Source organism: Podarcis gaigeae (genome assembly GCF_964106915.1).
Source record: "Podarcis gaigeae genome assembly, chromosome: 16".
NCBI classification, from domain to species: domain Eukaryota; kingdom Metazoa; phylum Chordata; class Lepidosauria; order Squamata; family Lacertidae; genus Podarcis; species Podarcis gaigeae.
Genome location: NC_139693.1, coordinates 39,116,052 through 39,138,706, shown reverse-complemented (window position 1 = coordinate 39,138,706; position 22,655 = coordinate 39,116,052). Strand labels below are relative to the sequence as shown.

The window sequence follows — 22,655 nt, the reverse complement described above, 5'->3', positions numbered from 1 at the left end:
TTTTTAAAATAGAAATTAGACTTTGAAATCTAAAAATAGATCTAAAAATAGAGTCCACCTTTTGGTACCTCATTTTTAAAAGGCTGAAATTGAATATGCACCACAATCAGAGATTTTGTGAGCATCAAGGCACTCAAAAAGTTCCTGCATTTGTGCGCTTACATATCGGTCTGCTCCCTCCACCTCTCGCAAGGCGGGGGGGGGGGGCAGGCAGAGATCTGCGTGTTTGTGTTCCTTCCTCCAATTGCACACCTTCAAGAATAGATCAGTTTTTGCACCCACACAAGGTGAGACTGGCTATGCCTTGATCTCCCTCTGTCAATATCCATTCATTGGACTTTGGCTTACCCCAAGTTTGGGAAACCCTGATCTAGGGCATCCCATATACCAGAGTGTTTAGTTGCTTAATCATTCCACATTTTTAAAATAGGTATTTTAAATTAATTTTTCATTAATAACAGTTCAATGCAGACCACATTAATACAATACTAAATCATACCAAATCATACAATCAAAAGAGCCATTTATTCAGTTCCGAATTAAACATTTTTGGATGACTTTGCATGTTCAGTTTATCAGGAGTTGATTTTATTCCTTGGTCCTGCTCCAATTCTCTTAATTAGTCCAAATACAACAGTTCCAATCTTAATCCTTTATTTTAGCAGCCGTTGGTGTGATGACTTTCATTCATATTTAACAAATCCATATCCATTTACTTGCAAAGGGAATTTATCTCCTGTAACTTTCTGTGTGAAATATTTGTTTACATTTGTCCTTTCCTTCATGTTGTAATCAATCAGTCCTCTTCAACATTACTCCTCCTTCAAGGACTCAATTATCATTATGCCACAGCTTCTCCATTTTGCTTTTTCAAAACTGAAAGTATTCCGGTGTCCAGCCGTGATTCCTGGCAGACTTCCAGCATTGTCTTCTTTGATCCTTTCTGATTGTCTAACAAGCTGGTGTGTCACCAAAACCATAATAAATCAGAGTTAGAGCCCTCTTTAGAAAGTAATGTCACAAATCATTACAGTATTTTACACAGTCTATTCGTTTAAGTACTCCATAAAGAAAATTATAAAGTTCTTGTTGAATCCCTTTTGCATTCCATTTATAGTTGTAATCCATTAATAATTTCATTCCATTAGTAATTAATTCTTCATTGAAGGCTTGCCGAATCATAAAACAACAAATATAACGTAAAAAGAGAACAAAGGCTCCCCTTCACTTACATAGCAAGCCAGTTACGAAGAAATCCTCTCCAGATCAAAACCTTGGCACTCAGTGGCTGATTCATTTAGTAGGTTATCTTGTCTCCTTCATCCACAACATGCCTGTTTCTTAAATCCAAATTCAGATCCATCTTAAAAAACAGAAGTACCTCTGCTCATGGCGACCACGTTGGAGAGTTTCCAATATGTGCGGAGCGAGAGGCAATTATCGGACAATCCGTGGAAGTTTTCCCCCCTAATGAGGGGAGGGACTTGCAAGGCTAATTACTTTCAGATTATCCTTAATTAGCTGCACGGCCAGCATCCGCTATTGTGGGACCTGCTGTTCGCCGTGGCGGCAGCACCAGAAGTCAGTCATTCCACATTTATGTAATGCTGATAATTTTGCAAACATAAGAGCCCCAACATTCTGAACTCTCTCTCCAGTGAGGCCCACTTAGCTTCCCCTCTGATGTCCTTTCATACAACCCATCTTAATTCGTTTCATCTGTTCTTCAATTTGATTTGATTGATTGAATTTATATACCACACTATACCCACATTTCAGGGTGATTCACAGAACAAAGTCAAAATATAAAACCACGAAACATATAATCAAAATAAAACAACTCAATAACCCCCCCCCCCGTATATAATTCTACAAATATAATTATTATATATGTAATATATGTAGAATGCAGGATATAAATTGAAATCAGAGAGAGAGAAAAGATCCCTGCTGGATCAGCTCAGAGCTTTATCTTGTCCAGCATCTTGGTTTCCCACAGTGGCCAGCAAGATGCCTCTGGGAAGCCCACAAGGAGGGCATGAAGGCCATGGCAGTAGGAACACTCATGTGACTCATGGTAACAGATCCCCTGTCAGGCCTTGATTTAATGTATACTATTGTTGTGTATGGCACTTCAGGGACTCTTTTGCAACAGAACTGCCTATGCACCAACTGAATGTCCAGGAATAGACCTCTGGGGGTTATCCCAGGATACCTCTGGGCTTCCTGGACATTATCCCAGGGCATCCATTTTATATTCATGAACTGGAGCTGCAAATGTCCCTTTCACACAATGTCTTCATTCATGAAACTCCAAAAGAATACAAAGTCCTTAGCAATTGTATATTAACTCAGAGTCTTTTGTGAGTTCATTCCAAATAAGTTTCCCCCATCTTTGGGTGAAATAGTTGAATGTGTTTGTCAAAAGAATTGTGGGTATAATGGCCCAGTTTGCACGTCACGTCAAGCTGTAATTAAACTAAACTAGTGCAGTCTGGCTTGTTTTGTTGTTTGAACAGGGGCTCATGGCTTGTGTTTTTCTCCAAACAAGCCAAGGTTTATTCTTTGCTTGGGGGGTGCAAACTACAACCCAGCTTCAGATAATGCAACAGAAGGAGTGCAGGAATAGTGAAGCACCCACGATTTCAGCTATTATAACTGTGGTTTAACGTGATGTGCAAACCAGGCCAACAGAATTCTATACTCGCTCTGCACTGATATTGGAAGGGGAAAATAAGCACCTCCAATATGAGGATGTTGATATTTAGAAATCTTTCATGTGCAAAGCCATGAGCCTCCGAGAGAACTCGTTTCCAAGGTCTGTGTCATGATATAGTCTCAAAATCTTGAGACATTCCTGCAATACAGCAACTTTCAGAGGGATAGCCATGGTCTTTGTTTTGCAGCAAAACCAGCAAGGAGCCTTGTAGCACCTTAAAGCCCAAAGATATGTTGAAGAAGCTACAAGACTCTTTGTCGTATAGCAGTGTGCCAAAAGTGAACAAACAAGTATTGGGGAGTTTTTGCTATTTGCATCCAAACTGGCTGCCTAAAGCAGCAGCCTAGTGAGTGAGAGTGAAATGGAGTAGTTCTGTCCTTGCTCTGATTTCTTTTATTTTAACAAGTGTCTTGATTTATATCCAGCCATCCCACAGGGTTCAGGGCAGATTACAGAAACGGGCTGTGAAAGAGGAGCATCTGTGTCTTTTCAAAGCACAGTTAAATCGCAAGAAATTGTTCTGGGGAAAGAAAGAGGCTGGAATTTTAGACGTTTAGTCTAGTTATTAATCGTGACTGAATGAAAAGTTCACAGAGAGAAACACTTTGCAGAATGGGTCCACCAGCCTCTTTGCTTTTTGGCTCAGAGAGTTTCCTTGCTAATAAGGAATTTAAGCTTTTGGACTGGGAGGCTGAAGGGAATGGTGATATTTAAATAAATAAGGAGTAATTGCTAATGACATGTTTCCAGACACCCTGTGCGGTTTTGGAAAAGTCCTGGAGCTGCTTTTTTAAAAATTAGATCTGATACTGTGCTTGAATCCATTATTGACGTTTGAAGCAATTTCTGGAAGTCTCTTCTGTTGCAGAGCAATAAAAATGGCATAATTTTGCATTGGCTGTGAAAACCTTTTCTCAGATGACAAGCGTTCTTCGTGTTTTAATCTATATTTCAGATAAATGAGGTCAACATACAAATCAATCAGTTGATTGAGAAGCGGATGATGAAATATGAACCAATCGATAGTAAATTTTCAATGTATCGACAACAGGTGAGAACAAAGTCTTCTCTAAGGAGAAATGTTATTTTGAAAAATCATTTATTTATTTTTTTATTGCATTTATACACAGCCCTTCATCTTAAGATCTTATGGTGAGCAGCCAATTGCCTGTGAGACTTTGAATTTTGCTTGTATTTTGATTTACAAATTTGATGATCAACCCACCTGTATAATGTGAAACAGCTCCAAAGTCAGTGGTCAAAATGTTGAGTTGGGTACATTAAAAAGGTAGGATATCTGGTTGCGAATGTGACCTGCAGCATCTTGTTTAAGTGAGTGATGTGTTACAAGGTTAAGAATGCTACATAATGTGCTGGTACAAGAGACCAGCTGGCTCCTAATATAAAGTGCTGACGTCCCTTGGATGAGCCATTCCAGGAATTCAGAGCGCTTCCCTTGGTCAATAACATATGGCAGACTCCTCTCAGCTCCACAGGGCACTGTCGTCGGCTTCACAAGATCACCCCATATGTTTTTAACACAATTTGTCACCATGGGCCTAGTTTGGAGAAGGAAAAGGCATGGATACCGTAGAGGCTGAATCACCATAGATAGGCTATAGAAAGCTTTTTAATCCGGTGAGTGGAGGCTGTTCTCAAAAACTGCCTACACTATTGCTGTATAATCCATGTTTTAAATAAGAAGAAACAGCAGGCTTGTGTTTAATTTTTAGAACTCTGTAACATAATCCGAAGCTGTATGTTTGAACTGCAGCCTTTTGGTACTTGCTATAGTATAGAAATGCTCTGGAAAGCATTATTCTGTTAAAAGCAACACTAAAAATGCTGCATAAAAGGAAATAATGGATTGTGCTGTTGTAAAAATTATTATATTTATCCCAAGGAGGCCTGAATGAAATAAAAGCATTCCTCTTTCATTATATTATCTGTCGCCACTTAAATTGGATTCTGTATTTCCCCCGTCTGTATGATGACCTCATAGCGTCCTGCTAATGGGTGGGGGGTGATGGGTGGGGGCTTAGCTCCGTAGCAGAGTGCATGGTTTGCATGCAGAAGGTCCCAGGTTCAACCCCTGACATTTCCAGTTAAATGCTGCAAGCTGCCTTGTGCAATTGTGTAAAGACTGGATGGAAAAGTTTTTTTAAATCCACATTAAGATACTGGTAAAATAACTGCAGGATCTTTCTCTTCATTGCTACAGTTTAAAATCTTTAATTTTTGAAAATGAACTAAAGGAAATCATCAGATGTGGCTGCCGAAGTAGAATGCTTGGCCAATGGTAATCTGATTCTTAACTGCAGCATAGAAGCCGCAGAACATGGCTGAGGGCACATAATGCAGCACTTTGCAAAAGCTAAGCAGGTCTGGTCTGCGTCTGATTAGTGCCTGGATGGGAGACTGCCTGGGACTCCTAGGTATGCCTCTCGGAATTCTGTGATGGCAGAAAAAGTTTTTTTAAAAAAATTAAGTGGCACAGTTGCCACTTACCCACACCCGTGGTAAGGAGGAATTATTTCTAAGGAGCAAGGCAGCAAAGTCCTTTTACAGGAAGGGGGGATCTGTTTTCCTTCTCCTTTCGAGGTCATTATGTGTCTGAAGTACTGAAGTACCTAGTGCAGCTACATGAATCCAAGGATTTAGTTTCAAGTCTGTATTGTATGCTGGCATCTCATGCCTTGATCGTTTCCACTCTGCCCATTGTGCTGCCCTACCTGGAATGATTCAACTTGCCGTGTGCTGCAATGATGATCGATAAACATGACCCAACAGGCCTCCATCATTTCCCGGAAGAAGGCAGCCAAGGCTGAAGAGCTTCAGGCTGCCAAGGAAGAGCTGTCCAACCTAGAGAAGCAAATGTTGCAGAAGTCAAGCCAAGCCCGGGAACTGAACGGCGCCGAAGTCTTGAAAGGGGATGAGGTAAGGGTCAGGGTGAGTGAGGAGAGAAAATGTGAAAGCTTGCACATGTGTCATGAGCTTATTGTACTTACACCCTCCATTCCAGCAGTTCCTGCTTGGGCAGCCAGTGTGGTTGAATAGGCTGCTCTGGGAAAGCCTCTCAGATCAAAAGCAATTTGTCACACTGCCTCGGCAGCTGACGTTAGAGAATTGTAAACCAAAAGCCCCCATTCAGATGTCTTGTCATGCTTTTGTCTCTTGGCCTCCGTGTTTAACTGTTCCAGTGGATCCCATTAACTCCCAAGGACAACTGAATAGCACACACCATTTTGGCACACACCGTTCTTACATTTCAGGTTTGACAGACTGGTCCCGTACTATTTTATTTCCATGCTTTTATGTCATCTTTAAGGCCCTCTTAAAGTGGCCCATGGGAACCACGTGCCGCTCGCAGGCAGCAAACAGAGATGCTCTTATTGCCTCCCTTTCTGCTTTTACTGCAGCTCTACATGGGTCTGAGAAAACTGGGAGGAGGCAGAAGTAGCATCAGCCATCTGTGGGGCTCCACAGTCTTTGGGTCTGGGGGCCATGAGAGACTGTGGGAGGAAAGGGTAAGGAAAAGGTTGGGAGAGGTTAAGAAGCAAGACTTTGAGGCGGACAGTTCAAGGAAGAAGCAGCAGTCACAGTAGCTCTTGCTGAATGCAAAGAACTTAAGCATAGAGTTTTGGCCCTTCCCCTGCTGCATTATCTTCTCTGAAGTAAAGGGCACTATTCCCCATACCAAATATGGCTTCAGCAGCCAGTCTTTGCAACCTAAGACAGCTAGATGACAAACCCTTGAGATAAGAGTCTTTAAAGGAAAATGACATTCTGGTTTCAACACCTAATCCTGTGGCAAGTCCACTATTTCCTATTATTCCATAAACCCAAGACTGTTTTTTTAAATCCTCCTAGGTAGTATATTAACTTCAGCTTCACACTTAACCTTTGTTTTAGTCAAATTTGAAAGCAGACAATCATAACATTCCTGCTACGCAAAGCAGTGATTAATTACTCAGCAGCAGAGTGTTGCGAGAGAGAGAGAGAACCACAAACGCTTTGTCTTATCTGCTGTTAGTTCAGTGTATTGTAAAGTACATAAAAAATGTTCCACGTTGTCAATGCACCTGACAGGAACAATCTGTAAAGTAGCTAAACTGTTAAGACCCACAACAACGGTGGAACAGGAAACTGGCGAGCAAAGGAAGTTGAGCTCATGGCTGTGCTGCAATGTGGAGTAAGGCAAGGAGGGGAATGAGCAGGCAGACATGTTCAAATACCTTCTAACTTCCATCAGTTTGGGCCTAGGAGGTTTTCTACAAAAGCTTAAGAAGAGCTCTGCTGGCTCAGACCAGAGGGCTGTCTTGTTCAGCATCTTGCTTCCAATGCTGGCCTACCGGAGGCCCACGAGAAAGACATGAAGGCAATAGGCTTCTCCCATATTGCCTCCAGAAGCTGTTGCAGAGGTTCCATAAAGCCACTGATAGGCTCTACTCCTCCATGAAGCTGTTGGTCCCCTTTTAAAGCCATCTAAGCTGCTACTGGCCATCAGTCACCACAACTCGTGGAAGTGAAATCCATAAATTAAATGTGTGTCTGTCTTGAATCTCCAATCAGCTTGATTGGATGACCCTGAGTTCTAGTAGCATGAGAAAGTGGCAGACACTCTTATCTGCACTCACTCTGCACAATTTTATAAACCTCTCATGGCCTCCCTGCCATTGTTTTTTTCTAAATGAAAAAAGAGGACCCCAGCAGCCTACCATAGTTTCACATTCACTGCTGTTTTGAGAAAACACCACTGATGGGTTTGGCACATATTCTAGTTTATTTTTGAATTAACATAATAAACTTCATTTTGCACCTTCTCCATAGTTTTGAAGCTCTAATGAAGTTTTAAGCACTCCAAGCTCTTGAGTGCTTAAAAAAACAACAACCATGAACGAGTCTTGTTAAATTATAAATGGTGCTGAGCATGTCACTGGGGAGAACTAACACTAGCATAGTGGATGCCCCTTTGCAGTGGTTTTGAGCTTCCCTGGCTGTCTGACCAGCTGCTATAGAGGACAGCATGTGCTAAACTGAACACCCTTTTGGTTTGAGGTGGTTGGGGGCTGTGATCCTGGGATGCCCTTTATACCACTTGGTTCCTAATTTCTGTGTCCCTAATACTTTGGATGTGGTGCTAGAGATCTTAATTAACTATTATTTGACCTGGTTTGCTATGTCTTTGCCCACCGCTCCCTAGGTTTGGGTTGCTGTATCCCCTTGTGTCCTGGCCCTCACTCACGCTGGCACTCAGATGAATTAATGCCTTCTCTCCCTGGACTCTCACATACCAGCAATCATATCCTCAGCTGAGGTCTTAACACTTCATCCACAGAAAGGTCAACCCTGGCTTATGTTTTTACTTCCCGGCATGTAGCTTTCTCCTCTAACGATGCAGAGGAACACACAGCCCTCCAGTCCTATGAGGGCCGACGTTTGCACAGCTGGCTGGAACTGACAAGCTAACAGCAGGAGATAGCTGGTGTGTGTTTAGTAGAAACCGCATAGAAGTCAGGGGGTAAAGTTGTCTGTTGCAAAGAGAAGAATATCATGAAAGAATCTGAGATGCTATTTCAAAAAAGCAGAAGAAACGCAGACAATGCTGGCACGCTTCTCCCTGCAGCTGTCAGATCCTGAAAATTAGAGAATCACATTCCAGCTCTTAGAAGGGTAGGTGGTTCAATTACAAGTGATCCTAGGTAAACTGGATATATTTTTAGCTCCCTTTCACAGCACATTGTACTCTTTTTAAAGCTGAACACAGGTTTGGGGGAGCCTAGATCTCACCCCCCGCCAGACTTCCTCAGCATGCTAGATGGAACAAAATCAAAGTGGCATTAATCTCACAGAAACTATTTTGCTGTCAGATGAGCGCAGCAGGATGAGTGCCAAAGGATCTGGTCCAGTGGTCAGCAAGCTCTAGCCTAGTCCATTTCAGAGTTGGACACCAAGCAGATACTGATGTCAGAGGGATGAGGGGGTGGCTGTGGGCAGTCCTGGTGAGATTAGGGCCCTGACTCACTCTTGGTCAGAAGGAAAGCTGAAAGCACAGCAGGGGAGATGGAAGGTCCAGATGGCAACAGAGAAGAGGGATAGGCAACTTGGGCAAGGTAGTTTTCACTTGGTGCAGGCTGATAACATGGACCTAATACTTGGAGGTTCCAGAGATGCCACCTGCCTGCTGAAGCCTTGCCTCTCCTGTCTCATTAGTGGTCGGATAAGGCAGAAGAGATCACGAAGCCCTTGCTGGGAGAGCCTGAAGTCCCCACTGTTTAGGCAGTGATTAGACATCTGTTGAAAAAGCGCTCCTAGGACATCACTGAACTTAATAGTTATCCAGTCTCAAAACAGCTTTCAGGGGAGCAAGGTATATGGTGAAGGTCTAACTCCAAAGTGTTTTTGGATTATACCAATTCTCAGTCTGGTTTCAGACCCGGTTTCAGAGCTGAATAGCAACAGAATCTTGGTCAGAGTCCTGCCTTTCTGCCTTTTGGCTATTCATTCCCTTCAGGGGGAATGGGTGGAATGCTGCAAAAGCCTCCCAGTATTTGCCCTGGAACAAAGGGATTGGGGAGTCTTTTGTGCCAAATTGAGTCAGTGGGCAGAGCCACTGTTTCTATTCCTTCAGCCTGTTCAAAATAGGCTCCTGCTTTGGGAGCTGGGGTGGAGATTACAGTGCCATCCTATATGCCTCATTGTTTTAAATGAGGTTTACTCATTTAGGTGCATCAGAGGTGGACCTAGGCTCCCTTGGCAAGGAGCTGTATTGGTTCTCCCTGCCCCTTGTGCTCTTGCCAGAGGAGAATGCGCATGTCAGCTGGCTACCTGGCCTGGCCTGGGGAGCGTGTGGACAGGCGGACGGACTCCTAGCCACTCCAAGCCAGAGTGGAAAGGCCTGATTTTTGCACCCCCCTGGCTCTTCGCCCTTGGCAGCCGTCAGCCTAGCCAACCCCTAGGCTGGATTGCAGCCACAGACAGTCACCTGACATACAGCTACAGAAGCCAGGAACATTTGAAGCAGGGCATTAACTGTCAGTGAAGTCAAACTTACGGTGTGGCTCAGGTGTAAAATGTGGCTTAGCACACATGAATGCTCTTGGAGCACTCACTCGAATGGATAAAGCATTCATCTTGCTCATCTGCAGCTTTCCACCAAGAACTAAGAAGGCTTTTTTCCAGTATGATTGAGTGTATTGCAGAATAAATAGACTGGTCTGAATTACTAAAGATGCTGCTTCCCAGAGCATGATTGACGTTATACACACACATAACTATACTTTATTTTTAAATTGTTGTAACTCACCCTCAGATTATATGGTAAAGGGCATAAAGTAAACAAATAAATTATTAATATAAGTATTAATAATTATTAAATTTATATACTTCCCTTCACCCAAAGATTACAGAGTGGTTCACAACATAAAAGTACAAAACGAGAACACAAAATGCATAATAAAAGAAGAACAGAAACCAGCCAACCATCGTGTCATGGGTCATGGTTGTCTACGGGGAATCTGTCCACAGCTGCAAGTGATGTCCCTTCAGGGGACATATCCAGACCAGGTGCTGGTGGTTCTTCTAAGGAGACCTCAGGGCAATTCTGAACCTGGGCATTTCTTCACTACAGGTTTAGGGTGGACTCCAGTTCATGTATAAAAACATGCGGCTAAAGCAAGCCTTATGGGTGGAATCGGAGAGTGCCTTCTCACATGCCTGCCACTGGAGGTGTACACCAGCAAGAGGTGCCTGGTGCCCCTTAAGGTGACACTTAATTTTCCAAAAAGTACTGGACATTTTGAAGCACCAGAGCTGTTTCAAAACATTTTTCTTCCTTTAAATATGGGACATTCACTTAGGTTTCCCTGGTGATTAATAGAGATGTACTTTAAGGCAGTGTTTCCCAACCTTGTGCCTCCAGATGTTTTTGGCCTACAACTCCCATCATCCCTAGCTAGCAAGACCAGTGGTCAGGGATGATGGGAGTTGTAGGCCAAAAACATCTGGAGGCACAAGGTTGGGAAACACTGCTTTAAGGCACAAAGTTCTGGATTAAGAGAGAGGTCTTTACTATAAATTAAAAGACATTTGTCATCCCTGGTCCCAGCCACGCCAAACAGGAGCCTTAGTCATGTGTGGCCCAGAAACAGTTTCCCTAATGCTGATATTTTAAAATGGCCCGAATGGCCTCTCCTACAAGACGACCGCAGGATATTTTTCTTCTTCAGTAGAAGTCGGCTTCTCCACAAGCATTAGGCGGAAGCCAGGAAGCTGCTTATGCGCCCCCCCAGACCTCACTGAAATGGGTGGGGCTTCTCAGCTCCATAATTGGGAATGGAAGTGGCTGTAATAAATCATACCCCAAAATGGCTGTCCAAGATAAGATCTGTGATATCTTGCAAATGGCTGTTGAGAGCTTGTCACAGCCAGAGATTTGCTTAGACTAAATGTTTTTAACTGCTTGGGATTGTCTGTATTGCATTAATTGGACTGGCAGGAAGATTGGCCATCTGCTCCATCATCTTCAATATATATCTTTTGCAAACATTTTTCTATGGCATCCTGCTGAGGCAGTTAAAGAGAGTCTCGCAGTATCTAATTAAGAATGTTCTCAGGAACCTACATTGACTTATGTATTTATTTGAAAAAATGATTTCCCTTTGTGTTTCCAGGCTTATTTTGCTCTCCTCCTTCCACAATGGTGGGCAGTCCAGGGCTATCATAGGACAGGAGTGGGGAGTCTGTGGCTCTCCTCACCCCAACCAGTATGGAAGTTGCAGGCCAGCAACATCTGGAGGGCCACAGGTTCCCTCCGCTCTTTACACTCTGCAGTTCAGAGGGTGGGTTTCCTTTGGGGAAGGGTGTACCGTAAATAAACACCTTTTGCTTCTCCAGACACAGAACAGGGCAAGCAGCAGGAAACCACACAGGCAGGAACAGTTTAATGGCAGGAACCTCCAGCCTGCAAGCCAAGTGCAGCCCCCGCCATGCCCCTGTAGCTGACTCTTTCATCTCCCTCCAGGCCGTGTCCCCCCTCAGCCCTGCTCTCTGCTTTCCACCCACCAGGTCCTTTGCCAGGCTGGAATGTGCCTTTGAGCCCTTGCTTCCATGGAAGCAGAAATGTGGGGAGGGGGGGGAGAGGCCACTAGCTTCTGTGTGACTGGAAGGAAGCCTCCCCACTTTTGCTTCCAGCTCCGCCCACCACTACTGGCATGTGGGGAGGGTTTCCTGCAGGAGAACGAAACCCTGAGGGTGAAAAGGTTTCCCCAGTTGAGCAACCAAAAATCCAGGAAGGTTTAATGCCAAAGGGTTTCCCAGAACAGATGTTAATTATTATTATTATTATTATTATTATTATTATAGGAGTGATGGGAGCACTTCCATCTTAGCAGTTCACTTGTGCAAGAATTGATCCTGTACTTGTTCAGGTAAAACTGGAAGGATTGAGGCAGTCAGCTCCTCCCTTTCTTTAGCAGCAAAGGAAATGTCCTAAGGTGCACATCCTAGCAAAGGAAAATAATTCTTAAAACAAAATGATTCTTTCATGGCAAGGGATTGAAGCTGTGAAAGAAGGTGGTCTTGTTTTGTGCTTACTTTATTTAAAGGGCTATTTGAGCGTTCCTGTTGCTGCAGAAAGGAGGTTAACACCTCCACCACCACCAGTGCTGAAAGCTGTCAGATGGAAGATATATGTTTGGGGTTGATGCCCTCAGTAGGTGCCTGTGATTGCCCCACAACAACACACAGTAATGAGAGAACAATCACACTTGAACATCTGCATCCAATTACTTTGTGAATGCCAGAAGTACAACAGAGCAGGAAAGGCCCCTTCAAGATAGTTCCTCTTGTGGAGTTGAACTTCTTTGGTATTCAGTCAAAAGGTTCGCTGTGTGATGCTTTGTTTTGCAAGGCCCTCTTTTCTTTGCTATGTAAATAACATCTCTGTTCTCACTGCAGTTTTGCTTTGTCATGACTTCCCTGTACTTTTATAATCCTCTCTTTCCTGAGAAGACAGCGTGATAGATGCTTGTTTTACATAATGGTTTCAGTTGTTAGCGGCTGTGGCAGGTTTAGACCCACACTTCACCAAAATGCCAAGCAGTCCGGCGGCAGGGAAGACTTTGCAATCTTGTACTTGCTCAGTTCAACCATTTGGTTCAGCTGGTTGGAAGACCTTGAGGCCTCACTTTCTTCTCGCTCTGTAAGCAGAATGGACTTGATCAGGCAGTACTTTCCCCGCTCCTCACAATCTGTCAGCACAGTATTCCTTTCCCTTTGAAAGTTGTCCCCACCACTTGATTCCCCAGGATGTGCAGTGCTGAGGAAGTGGCCTCAAGTCTGAGCATGCTCAGAAGCAGTTTGGATCTCCAGGGAAGAAGGTGGTCCAAGGTGGTTGCTGATAACCCTTGGAGTGCTGGGGTGGAAGGCAGGAGGCCAATAGTGGATGGAGGCAGAGCCAAGGCCAGCTCCTGCACCCCAATCCTTCTCCCTGTTGAGCTCCTCAAGGGCAAAAGACTGTGGAGCTCTCAGCCAGTGCCACTCCCTGGACTGGTTGTAGGTAAGAAGGCAGTTAGGTGGGGACTGGCCCAACCCCCCGCAATGTAGGAATCTGTGTGGGGCTTGAACCAATAAGCCTGAGGTTAAGAGTCACATGCTCCACACACTTAGTTATCCCAGCATTTACTTTTAGTGTATTTTATAGTATCAAGTGTTTCTTGTTTTAAAGCAAAACTTTATGCAAAAGTAATTATGTGTGTGGAAAATCCGGATTCAATGACCTGTATAAATTATGCGATTGTTGCATTATGTGTCCTTTGTTTACATCATTATTTCTGCTTTTGCCAATCCGTGTGGGGCGACTCCTGCCCGGAGCACTGGAAACCCAACAGAGCTCCTGCCTGGCTTTGAAGCTTCCATCAAGGCTTTGGCTGCACACTATCAAACCTGTCACTGTGCATGTGTATATGCAAGAGAGTTGCTTGGTTTTCTTTAAAAAAAAAAGGAAAGCTGAGGTTATCAGGATGCTGAATTCTGCAGGCAAGATCAGATTTGACAGGGCAATCAGTATCCGTCTGACTTTTCATACGTAAACAACCCTGTGACTCACCTATGGCAAGTCAGAATCCCCTCAGGCAGGGAAACTTTTCTTAAATGGAAGTGAGTTGGTTCCTTTTTTCTTTTCTTTTAAGACCACCGAAGTGCTGCAGATGCCATTTTAGGTGTGCGTGTGCAAGCAACTTATTACCAAGGTTATCACTCCTAGGTGGGCAATATAGGCCTCTCTCTTTCAAATGCTGTTGCTGGACAGGGGGCCTTTTATTTTATTTTAAGCAAAAAACAAACATCTGCTAGGGAGATTCCTGTGCAAGCCCCACTGAAATGAGCAGATCTTCCACAGCAGCTTCTGCTTTGGGGCTCCAAAACCTGGAATGATCATGCACTTGTTTTCTTGTGTGACTTTTGTGACCTTGCCCTGAGCCTTGGCACAGCAGAAAAGACTGTTCTTAAAGGTACACATAGCCTGGTCTGTGTTGAACACACACTGAGCAATAGGTGGGTTTGTTCTTTCACTAAGAATGTCCACAGTGTTTGGCTTTAAAAATAGTTACGGGAGCACAGCAAGGTAGACAAAGCATCACCGCCCTGCATAGGATGGCAGATGATCTGGGCTGATTTCAGGATGGGCTCTTTGCCTGCAACACTATTTATAGAACATACACTTACTCTGGGGGTCTCAGACTGCCAATGATGGCAGCCTTTAAGCATTTGTTATTTAAAAGCAGCACAATTTTTTACACTTAGAAAGGTTACTTATATCACAGATTTTTTAAAAAAAGAAATGTAGTTTCCTTTTTTAAAAAAAGCTTGTTTTGGTATTGTTATGTACAGGAGGTACATACTTAATAGAGAGGAAGGGCGCCCCAAAACATTTTGACGGGGTGTAACAGTGTGTGCTAAATCTAACTTCCTCACATTTCAAAGTCCCCTGTTATCTCTCATTTCAGTTTAAGCGGTATGTTAATAAGCTTCGGAGCAAAAACACGCTTTACAAAAAGAAGCGCCTGGATATAGCAGAAATTACAGCTGAGTACGGCATCCTGCAGAGAACAGAGGAGCTCCTAAAACAGCGCCAGGAGGATATCCAGCAGCAGCTGGTAATGGGCCATTCTGTCTTCCTGTCCATACTGCGAAATGCAGGTAGCCAGGATGACTCTTCTAGCTTCAAGCTCTTCCTGCAAAGCCAAGCAGGCCAAGCCCGGGGTTGTTCCAGCACCGCCACAATGCAGGAGGGGAGAGCTTCTTGCCCCAAGGAACCTACAGTCAAAAATGCAGCATGGGAGGGGTGGAGATAGGGGGGAAAGATTCAACTGTGTCAGTTACATGTGTTCAGGTTTCACAGGAAGGGTGGGTTTTGAGGAAGGATTTGAAGGAAGTTCGAGAGGCAGCATCCAAAGCCTTTTGGGAGGCAGTTCCAATCGCGCAGAGCAGCAAAGGAGAAAGGGGGAGAGGGAGGGAGCACCCACACATTTGTTTGAGATATGTGTTTTCATGATCAGATTGACATTTACACTTGTGTTGTAAACAATGTTAAGTGAAGCCTTTGGTTTAGGTTCAGTATTTTAGCATTGGCTTTGAGACAGTTCTAATGACATGTGCTAGACTTTATTGTATGTTAAAAGAAGCTATGTATGTGGTATCTCAGTTCTAGCATGTTGTTATTCAAAAGCTGAAATTTTGCCTTGCTTTTAAAAAATTGAAGTGGCTTCCCCATGCACATTGACCTGGTGTACATGTAGCGCTAAGCTTTGGGAACCCACACATTCCCTCTTTTGCCCTAAGCCGCAGTTTGGTTTAGTTTTAGACACAAACTGGGCTGCTGAAGTCAGTGAAGATACAATCATTGCAGGAACGTTCAGTGCCCAATGCCCTTCTCCCAGCCCACTTCCATGGCTTCATGCCTTTCTTCTGGCACTTGCTTTGCTAGAAAATTGCTTTGGTGTAGAGATGGGCCTTTTTCCTAAAGCTACTCATATTTATATCCATTAAAAGAGAAGCTGTGGCAAAATATGGAAACCCATGTAACCAAGTGTGTATTTTGTTTTCTTCCCTGCTCAGTAAAACATTTTATTTCTTCTGAAAGAAAGCAGAACAGGCTGCAAGAGAGGCTGTAAGATGATAATAAGTGTTGTCCCCCATTTCTTGATCAAACATTATTAATCTGTGTGTGGAAGACATGGCTTAGTAAATAAAAAACAACCGCACACTCAGAATTATTTCATCTTCCACAAATTAAAGTAATGGATGATTGCAAATGCACCTGGTTCTTTAGAAGCTCCTCTAGGCGATTTGTGCAAAGATGCCCTCTAAGGAGAGATGTCTTCCCACAGCAGCTGACCTGTTCTTAGTGATTTTCATATAGTTTAGTTCAGGGATAGTCAACCTCTTTATACCTACCGCCCACTAATGCATCTTTCTTGATGGTAAAATTTCCTTACCGCCAGCCGGGGCTCGATGGAAGGAGGATTCAGCTTGTGCCATAGAATCCCCTACCACCCACCTAGAATCCTGAAATACCCATTAGTGGGTGGCAGCGACCAGGTTGACAACCCCTGATCAAAAAACAAACTAGGCAGTCTGTCAGATGGTGGTGGTGGTTGCTCATGAGTAACCAGGCAGGCCTCCGACCTGTCTTTTACAGGTTTTATTGTGCAAACTATTTACAGTGCAGATACACAAAGTTCATGTCCATCTTAGTCACTTGCAGAATCTGGGAGTTGCCCTTCTCCCCTTACATAAGAACTTAGGCACCCCAAGCCTCCGCCTCCCCTCCTTGTGTTTTACCCCTCTGCGCAAGGTGGGTGACGGAAGTGGTGTGCGTCCCTCCTGGCCAGGTGAGGCACTGAGGCTCTCTGCAGCATCCTCAAGCCCTTTCCCCTCTTCTCCACTGGAGGGGTGGCTTTCCCCACCGCTGGAAGAGGAACTGCTCCTCAGGATTTTTGGAGGCTCTCTGTATCCCAACGACCCTCCACTTCCCTCCCCTGTTCCGATGGCAGTCCCCTGACACAGTCTTTAACTTTTCATAGGGCTTTCTTACTATTTATTGGTTGCAATTCAGAATCTGTTTGCTTGTCTGCTGTCAGAACGTATACTCAGAAATGTCTTTCTTTTTCCATGTTAACAGCAAGCAATTGAAGACAAGAAGGGTATCTCTGGATACAGCTATACACAGGAGGAGCTAGAGAGAGTGTCAGCCGTGAAGAGCGAAATGGATGAAATGAAGGGTCGGACTCTGGATAACATGTCTGAAATGGTGATTTTACTCCCCTGTATTTAAAGGCTCTCTTGGAAGGAAGGGTGTTGTCTGTTTGAATCTTACCACCACCCTGCAAGATCTACTTTGGCAGACCAGCGTGGCTGTGGGTATACTGGTGTGCCAAAACTGTTTGTGCTGGGTATATGGCCAGTCTCCATTTATCACATCTTAGTTGATCTTTCCCTCTCCATTTGTCTTTCTAATCTTCCTTTGCCGCGCCCCCCCCCCCATGTTTCCAGCTTTCTTGCTATGCTGTTAATAACATATTCATGTGATGCGTTTCCCTCCCATAAAACAGGTGAAAAAACTGAATGCTATGGTGGCTGATAAGAAGTCAAGCCTTGCTCCAATTATCAAAGATTTAAGGCAGTTGCGACAGAAGTGTCAGGTGAGTAGAGGAGACTTGAATTTGTTTGTTTTTTGTTTTTGTTTGTTTGAACAAATGGTTTGGGCTGATTACAGTGTGATTCTATTTCTCCCAACACCTCTCCTGCAGTTCTGCCTGTATGGCAGTAAGAGGCTCAGAGCTTCCCGCTAAGTAATGCTCCACACGATCTGTGGCTAGATGCCTCTATCGTATAGGCCAAAATGTACATTTGGGGGAGATGATCAGCTGCATCTGGTGTTTTCAGCTACAGTGGTACCTCGGGATGCGAACGGGATCCGTTCCGGAGCCCCGTTCCCATCCTGAATAGAACGTAAGACGCAACTGCGCCTTTGCACGTGCGCAAGTCGCGTTTTGCCGCTTCCACGCATGCGCGTGACGTCATTTTGAGCATCTGCACATGTGCAAGCAGCAAAACCCAGAAGTAACGTGCTCCGTTACTTCCAGGTTGCCGTGGAGCGCAACCCAAAAGCGCTCAACCTGAAGCACATTCAACCCGAGGTATGACTGTATTTTAAAGTGTTTCTTCAAGTGTAAACCTCATTGGAAGAAATAATAGTTGAGTGAATGTTAGTATTTACTTTTTAAAAAACCTATATTCCACTCCTACATTGGACTCCCAGGGATCCACCATTTAGTATGTTCATCATGTGTTTGTTTGCTGGGTCTGTTAGTGTTTTTCTCAAACTCAAGGCAGTGTATATGTGTCAGATACAAACCTGTGTGGCTTTAAGACATTGCTAAATTCAAGACAGGGTTGGAATGGGGAGCGCTGCTGTGAAGCTCTGGCTGAGATGAGGAAAACTGGTGCCCTAAGGAGTCTGAGATGGTCAGGGAAGACAGCTATTGAATATTTATCCAGAGGACCTGTGTAAAGTTTTGGTGCAATGGTTAACTTGTTAGCTGTCTGATGAGCGAACTATATGACAGGAGCTGCCCTGTTCCCGTGGCCTGGGCCCTGCGAGAAGCTGTGCTCCTGGATCTGATGGGGGGCAGAAAGAGAGCTTCGGGGGGGGGGGGAGCAAGGCAGGTAGAACTGCCACTGACAGTGGGAAGGAGCTGCTGCTCTCTTGAAAGCCAACCTGAGAGTGTTTTTTGCTAAAGGGCAAAGGATAAAATGCCTTAAATAAGGGTGAAACCTCCATGTTCCGATGCATCGTACTCATCTGCCAGCCAGAGGAAGGGGTTGATGGTCACCTTCAGGCCATTCACATGAGCAGAACATTAGGGCATGTTGAATTTTCCAACTTTCAAATTCCAAAAATGAGGGGTGCTAAAATGTTGTAACATGACATGGGAATTTGAAATGTATTTTGGATAAATTAATATAATTTAGTTTTTCTTGGTAAGAAAAATAAGTGTCAAAGTGCATAGAAATCATTATAAATGATTGCCAAGTACTTGCAGTTATGTTATATGTTAATGTTTTTGTTATTATTTATTGTTGTTGTTATTTAGCATTATCTGACATTTTCAGAAGGTAAAATTAAATTCTTTGGTTTTCCAAAAGTAGTTTATGTACTTCTTCATCAAATGTAGACTTACCAAGCTAAATATTGACCAATCACAAAAATAATAGCAGACCCAAAACCTTAAAAAATATAAGGTGCCTCACTGAAAAAAATTGCAAAAATTAGATTTCACCTCTTAAAATGACGCCCCCTAGCAGAACACTCAGGTGGTCTGATGTAACCCAGCAAGATACTTCTTATATTTATTACAGTGGGCCTAAGGTAGGAGAAATTTCTAGTGTCCTGCACCCTCATTTGAAATACGCTCCCCTAACCTTAGTTATTTTATTACGTGGGTAATAAGCTTTGATTTTAATCAAGCTTTGATTTTAAGCACGATTTGTAGAATACACCAGCCTTTCCCAGCCTGGGGCTCTGGGGCTGTTTTGGACTCTAAATCCCATCAGCTTCAGCGCTGGGGGCCCAGGCTAGGGAAGGCTGGCCTACACCAGGTCTACTTGCTGCTTCACCAGTATAATATGCCCTGCCATACTTTCTATCACAAGCTGGATTGTAGTTTACCTTTCACTAGGGTGCTCTGTTGCTAGTGATGCCGATTATCTCATGGCATAAGTGAATATCTGTACAAACTGTTTGTACAGGAACACAATCCTTTGACAATCTCGCGAGCTTAATTTTAATGCAGCCGAGTCAAAATCTAGGCTATGGAATGAACAAGTGGGAAACCTAATCCACCAAAGCATTAACGACGCTGGGTAGTGATACATGTTTTTAAAGTTGGGGGGAGGGGGGAGCTTGCAAGTTACGTGGTGGTTTACCCTATTTGATCTATCGGTCCGCGAAGCTGGTGGCTTCCCCATGAGTGGTGTGCCCCAGATGCCTTTTCCGTTTATGTAAGGGCCTCTGTGTGCCAATAGCTGAGGTTAGGCAGCAGGACTGACAAGAACATGATCTCCCCGGGTGCCACATGCTGATAGAATTCATGTGCCCTTCTACCTTTCCCCCCGCCAGGAATTGACCCAAGAATGCGGAGAGAAAAAAACCCAGTATGACAGCTGTGCAGCAGGCCTGGAGAGCAACCGTTCTGCACTGGAGCAGGTAGGAAGGCAGGCAGGACAGAGCTGCCCTTCCATATCTCATCAGCTTGGTTTTACATGCGCTCAGGCTTACCCCACTTGGCCCACGCAGGCATTCTGCCAGGGGCAGACATGTGGCAAAACGGTTGGCTGCATCCACCCCTGGACCAGTTAAACTTAACAGCAATTATTTTGCTTGCTTTGGCTGAAGAGGAAGCAATTAAATCATCAGTGACTGTTGACAACAGGTGCTCTTTCCTTGAAAATAGTCCTGATGTTGCAGGCTTTTTGTCATCATACATGTTAAAAATGTGCGCTTCCTGCTTTAGGAGGTGAAGGCCCTTCATGAAGAGTGTATTCAGGAGGAAAGCCGCTATCATCACATCAACTGCATGAAAAAGGTCGGTCTGAAAAAGGTTCTTTTGTAGTCATTCAGTAAGATGATGCTGCTTTCATGGGAAGGGCAGTTGGTATCTAAATTCAGGTGTTTCTTCTTAGATCCTAGAAGTCAGCCTTCAGCGTGCCAAAGACGAGATGAAGCTGTATGTTTCTTCAGATATGCAGGAAAGAAGAAAGGCAATCAGGTATTTACTCATTTTCTTACATTTATATTCTGCCTTCCTTCAACCTGGAACCCGAGGCATCACACACATGCTCCCCTGGAACATCCCAAGTACTGGTCAGTCCCAGACATGCTTAGCTGCAGCAAGAGGTTGGGCTCACTAGTGCCTTAAGACCATTCCCTGGAAACCAAGCCTGATGAGGAATGGTTGAGGGAGCTGGGTATGCTTAGCCTGGTAAAGAGGAGACTGAGAGGAGAGAGGAGAGCCATCTTCAAATACCTCAAAGGCTGTCACAGCGGCGCTAGCTTGCCCCCACGGCTGTGGGTGCCTGGGGCCGCTAAATCAGCACATCCACTGGCGCATGCACACTACATCAGCTACATTGGTGTGCGGACATCACTCATGCACATAGTGGCAGCCTTATGACGTTGCGCACACATGCTCCCACAGCATGCACACGGCCCCCGCCACACTTTGTGGGTGCCCTGCCCCCCCATTTAAAATGTTGTGGGGGCTAGGGCACTTATGGCCCCAGGGAACTGATGTGCCTGGGCTGCCACATGGAAGAGGGAACAAGCTTGTTTTCTGCTGCTCCAGAGGGCAGGACCCGAACCAGTGGATTCCAGTGGCAAGAAAGGTTATTAAGACTCAACAAGAGGAAGAACTTCCAGACAGCAAGAGCTGTTCAACAGGGGAATGGACTCCTTTTTTTAAAAAAAAATAATATTTATTAAAAGTTTCCAATTACAACAAAATAAGAAAAACAAAACATCCAAATTTAAAATCTTGTTTTCGATAACATCTTTCCAGGACTTCCCCTCCCCTCCCCCTCTTGTATTCCAATTCTTACTTATAAATTCAGCAATTTCTTATCCCAAATTTTGAACTTATTGTCATTGACCCAATTTAAAAATATTTTCCCATCTCCTAAAATCGACCTGTTCCCTTCCACGCGTTCCCCCCTTTAACATACATTACAAATTAAAATATAATGAGATAAAATGTAGTTTAACACCCTTTGGATTCCAAATTTCCCTCCCCCTTTTCCCGGTTGCGTTCCCAAAATTTATCAACATCTGATGTCTTCCTGGAGCTCCCACAATTATTTAAGCCATAGTCCTTTACCAGTCATCTTTAATTTCGAATGTCCAATCTTGGAAGGAGTCTGTCTCAAAAAGGCCCATTTTTTCCATCCAGATTTTTATACATTAGGAGTAAAAACTCCAATTTTATTTCTTTAAACCTTTCAAATCTGGATGTCCCAAATGTTCCCTCTTCCAACTTTATCCAATTCTTGTTATTCTTGTTATTCTTGTTGTTCTTGTTGATCTCTCTCCTTTTCTTTTTTTTTTTTCCTTTCCTGTTTTCCTGCACAAATGTTCTAATTCCAAAAGCTTCAAATTCAGCTGCAGAGGCTCTGTTATTCAGGAACGAAACATAATGCCAAGTCCCTTCCATTTTTCAATAGATAAGTCTATTGTCTTCTTTAGTATGTCAGCCTCTGTAGTCAAAATAGTGTTCCATTTCTGCAGTTTCCCAGGAGATAGAAAGTTCTATTCAAATTCCATGTCAACAACTTGTAATATCCCTCGGCTCCTCTAGGTGGGTTGCAATAACTCAGTTCCCTTCCAGATCACCCCAATCAGTCCAAATAACTTGTTGTTCCTTGTTTTAAACAATTTGTATCCAATTTATAACAAATGTAACCGGCAAAGTCCTTGTAACAAAGTTCTCATTTTTGTTCTTCTGCTTTGACAGCTCTTTGACAGCTGTCAAAACCTCTCTTTGTCTTCTCCCGGCGCTCTCGCAAAATGCTCCCAGGGTTCCAGGGGGGGGGGTTACTTTTTAAATCAATTCCACTTTTCTCCTCCAGCTCAGTCTTATAGTTTTCCGTCGCGAAATTAATAACTTTGTAAAAATAGGGTTGCACGCGATCTTAGATGTCAAATCCTTTGCTTTAACTCCTCTACAACAGGGGGGGGGGCTGACTTCCTTTTTGCGCCTCCCCCGCTCGCTCCGAATTTTTAAAAAAATTTATCCCCCTTTTTAGTCCAGGTTCCAATTACTCACGGGTTATTCTTTTAGGTCCAGATTTTCAATAGAAGAAGTCAGCGCTTTCCGTCGAA

At 43.9% G+C, this 22,655-nt stretch overlaps 1 protein-coding gene across 2 annotated transcripts in view; it reads left to right on the top strand.

The window, feature by feature from the left end:
- Window positions 1–22,655, top strand: part of IFT81 (intraflagellar transport 81) — a 49,063-nt gene that overhangs the window by 19,691 nt on the left and 6,717 nt on the right. For both annotated transcript variants that reach the window (XM_083717228.1, XM_083717229.1), the window contains exons 10-17: window positions 3,675–3,770; window positions 5,510–5,656; window positions 14,725–14,874; window positions 16,902–17,030; window positions 17,332–17,421; window positions 19,902–19,988; window positions 20,296–20,367; window positions 20,465–20,550. In XM_083717228.1, coding sequence (XP_083573354.1) covers window positions 3,675–3,770; window positions 5,510–5,656; window positions 14,725–14,874; window positions 16,902–17,030; window positions 17,332–17,421; window positions 19,902–19,988; window positions 20,296–20,367; window positions 20,465–20,550 — 857 coding nt within the window. The remainder of the gene's footprint in view (window positions 1–3,674; window positions 3,771–5,509; window positions 5,657–14,724; window positions 14,875–16,901; window positions 17,031–17,331; window positions 17,422–19,901; window positions 19,989–20,295; window positions 20,368–20,464; window positions 20,551–22,655) is intronic.